The 12,216-nt window shown below is 41.2% G+C and overlaps 2 protein-coding genes across 2 annotated transcripts in view; one reads left to right on the forward strand and one right to left on the reverse strand.

The window, feature by feature from the left end:
- The window catches only part of sart3 (spliceosome associated factor 3, U4/U6 recycling protein), a 30,936-nt gene extending 20,498 nt beyond the window's left edge, over positions 1–10,438 (reverse strand). Inside the window, exons 1-6 of the mRNA XM_020510354.2 lie at positions 10,030–10,438; positions 7,378–7,504; positions 6,975–7,079; positions 5,434–5,618; positions 3,448–3,553; positions 2,137–2,261 (exon numbers count right to left, since the gene is read on the reverse strand). Of these exons, the coding sequence (XP_020365943.1) occupies positions 2,137–2,261; positions 3,448–3,553; positions 5,434–5,618; positions 6,975–7,079; positions 7,378–7,504; positions 10,030–10,173 (792 nt within the window). The 5' untranslated portion in view covers positions 10,174–10,438. The remainder of the gene's footprint in view (positions 1–2,136; positions 2,262–3,447; positions 3,554–5,433; positions 5,619–6,974; positions 7,080–7,377; positions 7,505–10,029) is intronic.
- Positions 10,439–10,737: 299 nt separating this feature from the next.
- iscu (iron-sulfur cluster assembly enzyme) overlaps positions 10,738–12,216 on the forward strand; it is a 10,746-nt gene continuing 9,267 nt past the window's right edge. The window contains exon 1 of the mRNA XM_020510343.2: positions 10,738–10,897. Within this exon, the coding sequence (XP_020365932.2) occupies positions 10,814–10,897 (84 nt within the window). The 5' untranslated portion in view covers positions 10,738–10,813. The remainder of the gene's footprint in view (positions 10,898–12,216) is intronic.

Consider the following 12,216-nt stretch of genomic DNA (forward strand, 5'->3'; position numbering starts at 1 on the left):
CTCGGACAGGTCACTTTCCAGAGTTTTATGCTTATGAAGACTAACAGCTACGCCTTTACAAACATTATTGTATTGATCAACCGGGCAAAATACATAGGATAAGGCAACAAATGCATCCTGAAAACACCTAATATGCCCGCAAAAGGTCAATCACAGGGGTGCCCAATTGAACAAAAGCTGCCCCAATACATGGAAGGCAGAAAATTTGTGAGGAGTTGCTCCTCTAATCATTGATTTTGTTTCTCCAGTGTCTGACTATCCAATAATCAATAAGTTAATTCAGTAAGTGGAATCAAAAGCCTTGGGATCATGTCAGCTACATCTCACAGGCTATTTGTGACCAACATGGATCAAATAAGACACTAAAGATTACTCAAATTAAATAAAATTCTAAACAGATTGTAGTCATTTTGGCAGCCAGATCTAGGCGATCACATGGTCCTGGAGTCAAACAAACAACGTTTACCTTTCTCTTTAATCCTCTGATTTATTTTCTTTTACCCTATTTACCACTTCATTTGCTGAATTGCACAATTTTATTCAAAACATGCAGAACAGAGAAAAACATCAAGGTAGCCACACAGATTGAAACATCAAATACTATCAGTGAATTTTAAAGTTAATTTTCTTGTTATAGCGGATGCACTGGAGGTCATCTTTCAAGGTTGTACAGATTCTGAAACAATTCCAATTGATAAGAGTGTAGCTAATGCAATCCCTCTGTTTCAGAAAAGGAGGTAGAGGGGTAAACTGAATTATAGACCAATTAGCCTGACAACTGTAGTGGAGAAAATGCTAGAGTCCATTATAAAAAAATTTAAAGCAGAGTACTTGGAAAACAATGACAAGATTTGACACAGTCAGCATGAATTTATGAAAGTGAAATCAAGCTTGACAAATATACTGGAATTTTTCAAGGATCTAAATAGAAGAGTTAATAGGGGGAGCCAGTGGATGTGGTTTACTTGAACTTCCAGAAGGCTTTTGATCAGGTCCTATGTAAGAGATTAGCATGAAAAATTAAAGCACACAGGATTAAGGGTAGTGTACGGACATGGATATAGAACAGGTTCGCAGACAGGAAACATAAAGAAGGAATAATGTTTTTTTTTTGAATGGCAGTCAGTGACCAATAGAGTACTGCAGGGATCAGAACTTGGACCCAGCTACTGACAATGATGAGGGAATTAAATGTAACATCTCCAGATTTGCAATGACACAAAGCTGGGAGGGAGGGTGAACTGTGAGGAGGATGCAGACATGCTACAGTGTTATTTGGACTAGTTGAGGGAGTAGGTAAATGCCTGGCAGTTGAAGTATAATGTGGATACATGTGAGGTTATCCACTTTGGTAGCAAAAACAGGAAGGCAGGTTATTATCTGAATGGAGAGAGATTGGGAAAGGTGGAAAAACAATGAGGCATGGCTATCATTGTACACCAGTCACTGAAAGTAAGCGTGCAAGTGCAGCAGGCTGTAAAAACGGCTAATGGTATGTTGACCTACACAGCGAGAGGGTTCAAATACATCAGGATTTGTGACAGCACCCACAGTACAGTGCGCAATTTTGGTCTTCTTAACTGAGGAAGCACGTTCTGGCTATGGAGAAAGTGCAAGCAAGGTTTGCCAGACTGACTCCTGGGATGGCAGAACTGGCGTATAAAGAAAGACTGGATTGGTTAGAACTATTTTCATTGGTGTTTAGAAGAATGAGGGTGATCTCATACAAATCTATGTTCCCAATCACCATAGAGTCCAGAACCAGGGGTCTCAGTTAAAGGATATGGGGTAGGCCATATAGCATTGTGATGAGGAGAAATTTCTTCACCCAGATAATGGTGAGCCTGTAGAAACTCTTTGCCACAGAAAGCATTTCAGGCCAAAACCTGAATGTTTTCAAGAACGAGGTAGATTGATTCCTTTAGCCCTAGGAAATATAAAGGGTATGGGGAGAAAGCAGGAACAGGGTATTGACTGGATGATCAGCCATGATCATACTGAATTACAAAGCATGCTGAAAGAGCCGAATGGCCTACTCCTGCTCCTGTTTTCCACGTTCATTCATTTTGAACTGGTCCCTAACGAAGAACAAACCTCCAGAACGCAAATGCTAGAATAACAAAGATCAAACTGTACCAGACTTTCTTCAAAGGGCTTGCGTTTTTCCATCTGCTGTAAGGCCTTCTTGTACAGTTGTGTCACAGATTCACTGGGCAGCTCATCAGCCCATTCCTCGTATTCGGCATATGTAGTCTCCATATCTATGTGGGGCACAAACAGACAGCAGCAAGTGATATTTCACTCATCTCCATCAAAATCACGGTGAAGGATAGTCTTCAGATAAGTCCACAACATCAGGATGCATGCATTTAGACTAAGTTGGTGCATATGGTTTGCTCATATACTGACACTTTCTCAAGAAGGAAAGCACAATCTGGAAGCTTCCTGCTGTACCAATTTACGAAGTTCACTAGGTGCTGTAACATCAGCCAGAACAGACAGCCCTGATCATTTCTTTTGCTCTTGCTTCCAAAATACAGAGCTCTTAATCTTGCAACTTCGCCAAGAACTACTTAAACCCAGACAGGTGTGGCCATAAAGGAGCAAAAATTTGACAAACATGAGGTAAAGCTCAAAACGTAAAGATTTATGCCAATGAAATTGCTCCAACAATCTCACTGGCCTCGAATATGCCATAAGATACTCTCCAGTCCAGTTGCACTATTTCATTTTAGTCCACTGGCACAAAACGAGGGAATTATTGAAGGTACGGTTCCAGCCTCTGACTCCATACTGCTTCTCCTTAACACATATGTTTAGTATGGAACCTCATGTGCAACATACTAGTAGGCAGCCCAACAAATAATTAGAGGGAAGAGGGAAAAATAGCAAAAAGTAAACATTTTTAAGTTGTCAATAAGTTTAGGAGCCAGTTCTACAGTATTTGACTGTATATAGAACACGGTGGAACAGTCTCATTTGGAATATATTGTAAATATTGCAAAATAACATTGAGAAAAATAGAGTCAGTGACGAGTGGAGGGCCCTGAGGCTCCAGAATTAAGTATGGGATAGGCTGACACAACTGGCAGATTTATAAGGCTAATGTTGGAGGAAAAAACTATTCCTAGGCAATACAATCCATGCCTTTGGTGAAAGATGTGAATCATGCAGATACAATCAAATTTATTCACTTTTGTGTTAATGATTAATCAATCTAAAGATAAAAGATTGGCATACATATACAATTTTCAACAGTCTGTTGAAAGCAGTGGGCATGGTGGCAGAATTCCCTTGCCTCACTGAGTAATTTACATTGATTCTTCAATTATAAAAGATTCATAAGTACCTCTCAAACACTTACTCCTACTCAAAACAAATCCAACATAACTTTACAATTCCCATAGGATGTATGGTTAGCCATAAGTAAATTCAAAAGCACTTTACCAAGCAAAGGGACACCCAACTGCCTCTTGAAAAGTGTGTGTATTCGCTCAAGTTGTGCATTCACCATCTCCTGCTGTTCTGGAGTCAAAATGCTACCAGGTGAGGCCTGACGGAGGAAAGACTTTCATTTAATTAATCTGTCAGTTCCTGGATTGAAATGGACGAACTGGCTTGAACATTCCAGTTCACCCCAAACATCTTAAACACATTGTTTGCAAGCAAACAATTTAAACTTTCACAATAACCAGGAGAAAATTTCAAAAGTTGATTGACACTAACACACCACATTTGCAGCAGTCTACTTGCCGCTCACAGTATCTACATAGTTCAGGAATTGCAGTTCCTCGCTCAAATACTTTTGAGACATTTTTTGAAAATTATAATGAAGAAACGCAATATTACTGTTCAGTATTTTCTAGTTAAACAGGGTACAGAACATGAAATAGACGTTTACAAAATTATGAGAAGCAGCAGTTCACAAAATTATGGGAGGCACGGATAGTCAGAGTCTTTTTTCCAGGATAGAAATGTCTATTCCGAGGGGGCATAGGTTTAAGGCAAAAGGGGGAGAATTTAAAGGAGGTGTGAGAGGCAAGTTTATTGTTTTTTTCCACAGAATGCGTTGCCAGAGGTGGTGGTAGAAGTAGATACAATAGCAACATTTAAGCAGCATCTTGACAGATACACGAATAGACACAGAATAGAGAGAGATGGACTACGTGGAGGAAAACGGTTTATATTTAAGAAAAGGCATTGTGAGTCAGCGCAGATTTGGTGGGCCAAAGGGCCTGTACCAAAGTGGGTATTACCGTTCTTTGTTTAGAACTATAAACATATGCCAAACTCAGCGAGAATTAGAACCTGAAGCTCTAGTATTGTTACTCATTCTAAGTTCATAATTTCAAATCAATTGAGAGGAAATGGCGGCATCATTGTAATGTTAATTGACTAGCAATCCAGAGATCCAGACTAATGCTCCAGAGATATGGGTTCAATTCCTATCATGACAGCTGATGGGAGTTAACTTAATTAATAAATCGAAAGTATAAGATTTTGTCACCAATACTCAGACTAGGTATCATTAAAACCTGTCATAATAACCTTTCTGATTCAGTAAGGTTCTTTATGGAAAGAAATCTGTTGTCTTTTCCTAATTTGGCTTATATTTGACTCTAGATCCACAACAACGTGATTGACTTTTAGCTGCCTTCTGAAATGGCGCAATAAGCCACTCAGTTCAAGGGCAATTAAAGACAGGCAGTAAACGCTGACACCTACATCCCATGAAGCAATACAAGAGAAAACCGTTGTAACATGGACAAAATATCTGTACAAGCATCCAAATAAAAAAATTTCATGCCATTCTCTCCACTGAAGTAAATATCACAGACAGACTGGTAAGTTAAGCCGAAAGTTCACCAATGGCAAAAGCAAGGTATAGTGCTGCCATGAAATTGTGAACACTGTTTCATCTTTGAGACCCAAATGAAAATCCAATACAGATACTGGGGTACAGGACTCCTTTCTATCAGCTAAAAATTAGATTGAATCATCTCAATCTAGTTTCTAATTAGAAAGTATCAGCAAAACAATAATCAAGAATTTGGCAATAAAATCTCACTTTCAGACTGAGAATAACAACTGTCTCAAACAAATTTGTTGCACTGCTACAATTTGATTTGTAGTCAAACTGTATAGTTCAAATCAGATTTGGAAACACAAAATGGAAATCATTCCACTCCCTGGTACTGAATTCCCATGACCAAAACCAATGCCTTCTAACTGTGTACATTAGGTGGAGGGACCCAAATTTAAATAGGTTTCAATGAATGAATAAATAGAAAGAAAGCGACATATATAATCTCATATATTCTATCGTACCAGCCAATTATTTCTTGTCAGTTGGCATTTTGCTTCATGCAACACATTGTTTACAAACTTATCATTCATTCACATTAAATTAAGCTGGATTTCAGATTCTCTTACCTGTAAGGTTCCTAAAATAGCATTTTCAAATTCTCTAAAGGCTTCCCAGATTGCTACTCCTTTTGTCATATGTAATCCAGCAGCAGTTAAAGCTCGATCAAATATTGCACGAGCTCGCTCAATACCACCCTGCTGACCAATCCCACCAATGGAGTACTGAGCATATTCCAGCCATATCTCAGGACCTGTAATGAAAATTATTTATTAACATTAGTGTGCATCAAAACAGAATTAAAATAGTCCATGATGTTTAAAACCAACTCTTCAAGTGAGCACCCAATAATAACTTCAGAGGACTTCTCCATTAAAGTGTTGCACACATAGCAAACCTAGTTTCCTGCAAGTGAGTGAGTGCACGCGCGCGCGAGAGACAGAGAGAGAGAGGGAAAGAGTCGCCGTCAGCATCAGACATCACTTAATTTCACAACAGTAGTAAAACACATTCCCGATGGACGTGGAGATAGCAAGAACTGCAGATGCTGAAGTCAGAGCTAACACAGTGTGGAGCTGAAGGTACACAGCAGAAAATTTTCTGAAGAAGGGTCCTGACCCAATACGTCAACTTTCCTGCTCCTCCAATGCTGTCTGGCCTGCTGTGTTCCTCCAGCTCCACATTGTGGAACTCTTATTCCTGATGGACTAGACTCTGCTATGGAACAATCTGTATGTCATAGTCTATTAGACTCAAAAATTATGTTGTGGGATAACAGACCATAAATGCTTGTTCACTTACTTCTACTTTTAGAAGAAATGTTAACCTAATTATTCTAAACAAATTAACACCCTCACTAAAATACACCGGAGGGTAACCATCAACCAACTTAAGTACTTTTAACCCATGATATTATTTTCAAGGTCTAAGTGGCCATTCATTTTTATGTCCTGGTGGTTCCACAACGGAGTTAACAAAGTCCACTGCATTGTGGAGCTGATCGAAATTCTGCTTTCTATCCAGTAGGGTGTGTTTTCTTATAATATAAAATCTTTAGGAATCAATTCATGAAACTATCTTTGCAGCTTCAACAGCTGAGTGCCAACTACCTGGATATTACCAGTATCTGAAGCTTCTGGAGTTGCGCCAGCTTAAATGCCTGAATGAACAACAGGGAACATGACCATCACTGTTTTCAATTGTTTCAAATATGGGGAGCTTCATCATGCTGTGGTGCTACATCATCACTTACAGTTAAATTAATTACTTGACTTTTGTCTGCTTGGGTTTTTAAATTTCCTAGTCATCAGCCTTGATTTAAAGCTGAGGGTGTGTGCAAATGAGGAGAACTAACTTTCAAGATAGCACTATTTGAAATTACATATATTTTATGTCTTTTGACACGTTCATAAATTAATAAACAACAAAGTCTCTTTCCTCCTTCCCAATTCAATTCACTGGGGGAGCTAGGAAGATTAACACTCTGCCCAGCCAACAGGTACGATCTACCTGAAGCACAACAGTGGGGGATGTTTGTATTCACCAAAGAAAGCTGTGATTACTCAATGTTAGGAGTCAGACAAACGCTAAGGTGTAAAAAAGAACTTACAAATATAATCTTTGATGGCTTTCTCAAACAGTTCATAAACTTTCTCCCTGTCAGTTGTTCCCTCTGCCATTAGAATCTCATCCTTTAGCCAGTCCAGCCAAAGCTCTGCAAAACAGAATTGGATTTGTTTCCCCAATATAACTGTGAACAGAACCTTCACGAACAGAATTAGTCAGGATTACATGAGCTGTGGCTTTGCGGTTGCCATGTCAATAACAGAATGTTCACATGATCAGTTTCCAAGAAACAGGAGGAATTTTAAAAAAAACAACCAAAATCTTGTGAAAGTGGATTCATTCAAACTTTTATCGGGATGCTGGTTATAAACATATTACGAAGTCTGATCTGCTTTACAAATCAGGTTTCAGCTGGTGTTGCAACTGTCTAACAAGGATAGTCTTACCTTCTGTAAGAGGGAACAGTTCACTCATCTTCTGTCGAGCAGCTCGTAACTTCTCCAGCTCCCCCTCCTGACGCAGCAATTTTATTAGATCGACATGACAGTTGTAATCGTAGGCACTTATGGAAAGCTAAAATAAATGGCACAGGTTACTGCTGTCCTCATGCCAGTGTTACCAGAACTGCTTAAAGATTAATATTATAATACATGTCATTTTATTTAACTTTCTAATAGCCAATTAGTTATCAATAAGTCTGCTTCTCAATTTTTAACTTGTCATACACATCAGATAAAAATGGGTGCCTATTTAGTCTACGGCAAATCTTGACAACTGTGTTAATGCCACAAAGTAAAAACACCAAGCTTCCTAGCCAATGACATAACAAGCATAAAGCCATATGAAGAGCAGAAGTAAACTGTTTTAAACAGATGAATAGAGGGTTTAAAAATAACCTTTCACCATCACTTAGTGTCAAATGATACACTATTTTACATTGTTGCATAGAGGACTGCTCTACCATGAAAACCACAATATATTCTTCTGTAAAAGTGCAGCCTTATTGCTTTGAGGGCAGCAAGTCTCTGTAAACATGGGATCAAATCGGAGGTAAGATTGACTCGTCTGTGTCTTTCTTCTTCCTATTGAATAATTTTATTTATAATGAATCTGATTTCAGTATTTCATCGTGCATAAAGTATTTCAGTCCACAGAATTGTGGTAATTGCCATAATTTAACATGGTAGCCCAAGTGGAATAAAGTACTTCCACTGCCATAAATGGTATACAACATAAAGAATTGCATTACTATTCTGCAGAGTCTCAGTTTACATATGGAAACTGCTGTGAAAGTTGTTTACATAAAGATATAGCTGGCACACAATAAAGCTTCCAGAGCTAAACACTTCTTAGATATCCCTGATATCCAACAATTTTCAAATAGATGTCCTCACTTGAGATGTTGATGGTGAATCCTGACAGTTTATCTTACACTTTCACTATGTCTGAGTATGATGATCTCATTGCACTGGTGAGGGTCATAAACAGCTTACTTCTGTAATTTGCTAGCAAGAGAGTTGACTTAAATATCACACTCAATAAACTGGCCCATCACAATTGGCACTCAAATTTTTCACAACAGCATTGGAAAAGATAAGCAGCAGATTCTTGAGGAACCACACAGTGTCCCAAATTTCTGAGATGTGACTTTAGTCCAGATCAAGACTATTTAAAGTTTAGTGATGATCACAGAGTCTTGAGAAATTTAGAAAAATAGGAGTATAATTAGGCCATTCAGTCCTTCAAGCCTGGTCTGCTTTTCAATATAATCAACGCTGATCATCCTACTCAGTATTCTGTTCCCACTTTCTCTCCAAACCCTATGATTCTTTAGCCCCTAGAATTATATCTAACTCCATTTTGAAAACATTCAATGTCTTAGCTTTAACAGCTTTCTGTAACAGATAATTCCACAGGCTCACCAGTCTGCATGAAGACATTTCTTATCTCAGTCCCTAATGGCCTACCCATATTCCTAAATCATGGCCTCTAGTTCTGGATTCCTTTTATTAGGAACATCCTTCCTGCATAAAGCCTGTCTAGTCCTGTCATAATTTTATAGGTTTCTACAAGATTCCAACCTCATACTTGTAAACTCCAATGAAGGTTGTCCTAACAAAGCCAATCTTCTTCGTACATCAGTCTTGCTGTCCCAGGGGTCAGCCTTGTAAACCTTTGTTGCACTGTCTCCAAAGCCAGAACATTATCCCTCAGATAACGAGATAAAAACTGCACACAATCCTCTAGCTTCGCTCTCAGCAAGGCCCAGTACAATTTCAACGAGACATCCTTGTTCCTGCACTTGGATCCTCTCACTAAGGCGGCCATCTGCTTTCTTCACTGCTACACCTGCATGCTTACTTTCACTGACCAGTGTACAAGGTCACCCATGTCTCATTGGACCTCCTCCTTTCCCAGTTACCACTCAGATAATAATCTGCCTTCCTGTTTTTGCTACCAAAGTGGATAATCACATATTTATCCACATTATACTCCATAGCTGGATCCAAGCACTGATCCCTGTGGTAACTTACTAGTCACTGGCTGCCAGTGAGATTTATTGTGAGTCAAGGCACATGCTTCAAATCATTTGGATTTTATTGGTCATGACTTTATCATAGTACATAGGTAGAAAATGGGCCATTCATTCAAATCAGCGTGAACCTGAGTATTATGCCCCAGAAAACTACATTTTCTCTCCGTAGATGACCTCAGGCATTTTGCCTTTCTTTTGGCTCTTTGAAGGATTAGTCCTGACTACGTGGTTTTCAAGTGATTTTTCACGTGAGTTTCAGATGTTTGTTTCACTTCATCAATCACCGAAATGTTTTGCTTTGCTTCTTTCCTCATAGTGAACACTCCAGGCGGACAGGAGTTAACACGAGGGGGGAGGCCAGGGAGAGGGAACTTCGGGGTGAGTGGGGAGGCAGGGGGGCTCGAGAATGAGTGGTAGGGGTAGGAATGAGGGCGAGGGGGAGGGGGCTGGGAGCTTTGGGGGGAGGGTGAGGGGGAGGGGGCTGGGAGCTTTGGGGGGAGGGGGAGCCCGTGCTGAAGTTTTAAATCCCGCGGGCTCACTCCCGCCCGACATCACGTCGCACCTGCTCTTCCAACCGCTGGATTTCCGCCTCGTTTTCTTGCTCATCCTCCGAAGAGTCTTCCATTTCTTCCTCCGAGTCACCCCCGCTTCCAACCTCCAACTCCTCAGCCTCACTCGACCGTCGCCTCCCGATAGTCGCCATCATGCGCAGCAGTGCGGGAAAGGCCGAGACGCCCGATCAAATAGAACACTTCACATCCCGAGAAACACAACTACTTCTTATAGAACGATTCCTTATTTTAATCGAAGCTTCAGTTTGAAGTACAATTCCACGCATTACAGCGGGAGCTGTTTTAAACAGAAATTTTCGGGAGAATATGGGACAATTGGATGTAATATTTACATCATAACAACGCGACTTGTGGGCTTTAATGAAACTGACGATTGAATATGACGAAAGCGGGGTGTGAATTGTCACCATATTGGTAAGGGCGCGATGCACTGCTCGTCGAAGCAGAATGTAGTCAGCTCAGACAGAGAGCGTCGACGTTTTGTTTACCTTCCTGAGCAGTTTTCCGTTGGTAACGCAACCACGCAAGGGGCGTGGCCAGTCAGCCACATGGCGACGTAAGGGGCGTGGTAGACATAATAACATAGGGGCGTGTTTGTTTGTGACGCGAATGTTCACTCGTCAATGCGTCCCGTGGGGAGGGCGTGGTTAGTGCATGACATAACCACGCGGGGGGCGTGGTCAGTCTTACGTAACAGCACAGGGGCGCGGCATCCGTGCTGGTGACGTCGGGTGGTGAAGTAGGAGGCCGTGTCGCACTCGGCTATTGGTGGTGATGGCGGCGGTTATGATTCCTGGTTCTCTCTCGCGGCTTGTGCTGAAGGCTCGGGCATCGCTTGTCGCTGCTTATCACAAAAAGGTAACTGCGCTTGGGAATAGTAGCAGCGCAGTTGGAGGGCCCTGCGCCTGCACTCAGTGCGCCCGGGAGTTCCTACCTGCCCTGGTTCCGAGGCTGTCCATGTTGGGGTGGGCCAGGGGAGCTCCGCAAATACTCAAGACGGCAGGTAGGAGACTGTTAGCTAATGAGAGTGCCGACTGATGATGAGGGTGATCTTGCACATGCCGTGTGGCTTGAGCGTTTCTAACACTTCCTACAATCTGCAAGGATAAAAAAGCGTTGTGGCTGCGGTTAAGTGGAGTGGTGGGTAAAGAAGAAATGCTTGTAAAAGCAAAACGGTATGGCCACTGGAAACGTGAAACAAAATGAGAAAATGCTGGCAAAACACAGCAAGTCTGGCACCATCCGTGGAACGAGAAATAGAGTTTTATAAACGCCTCCGGTCCATTATAACCGAAGAGCATTGGAAACAGTGGGTACCATGCTGCAGACAAATGGGAAGTTGGAGTGAGGGTGCCAGAACAAAAGGCAACAGGGTGTATTAACGGTGGCAAAGAAGAGATTGAGACGTGAAAGAGGTGTGCAAAGAAGAAAATGTGTCTGCTCTGTTGAGAGCAAGGTAGACAAGATGCAAAGTGCAGAGTTTGGGAGGTGTGCTGTCCTCAAAACAGAGGAAAGCTGGCATGCTCTGGAGGGATTGAACTCAATGTTGGATTTTAAAGGCTGTTGCTTTTTGGAGTGGAAATTGAGATGCTGTTCCTCCAGCTTGTGCTAAGCTTTGGAACACAGCTAGCCTAGGACACAAATGGTCATATGACAGCAAGATGGTTGTTGAAATGGCAAGCAACTGGAAGGTAAGTCATTCTTACAGAGTGAAGGTATTCTACAAACCATTTTGTCTGTTTGCATTTGGTCTCACCAATGTGAGCAGCAAGCAATAGATTACATGGAAAGTGGTACAAGCAAACTACTGCTTCACCTGGAATGTGTATTTAGAGCTGTGAACAGTGAGGAGGTCAAGTGATATGTAATCTGTAATTGTATGGAAATATGCCATAGAGGTGAGGAGATGTCGGAAGTGAAGTAGAGAAGTAGATCAGGGTGTCTCAGGGAATCAGTGGTGGGGAAGGGAAAGATGTTTGGTATTGTGGTTGAAGAAAAAAACATTTCAAAGGCAACCATGTCAGTGCTTGAGATGGAGAAACTGGGAGAATGGAATGCAGTCCTTGTACAAAGCACAGTGTCAGGAAGTGTAGTCAAGGTAACTGTCTAGAGTTAACAAGGTGTAGAGCTGGATGAACACAGCAGGCCGAGCAGGAAAGCTGACGTTTCGGGTCTAG

This window comes from Rhincodon typus, chromosome 24, assembly GCF_021869965.1.
Source record: "Rhincodon typus isolate 14 chromosome 24, sRhiTyp1.1, whole genome shotgun sequence".
Lineage (NCBI taxonomy): Eukaryota > Metazoa > Chordata > Chondrichthyes > Orectolobiformes > Rhincodontidae > Rhincodon > Rhincodon typus.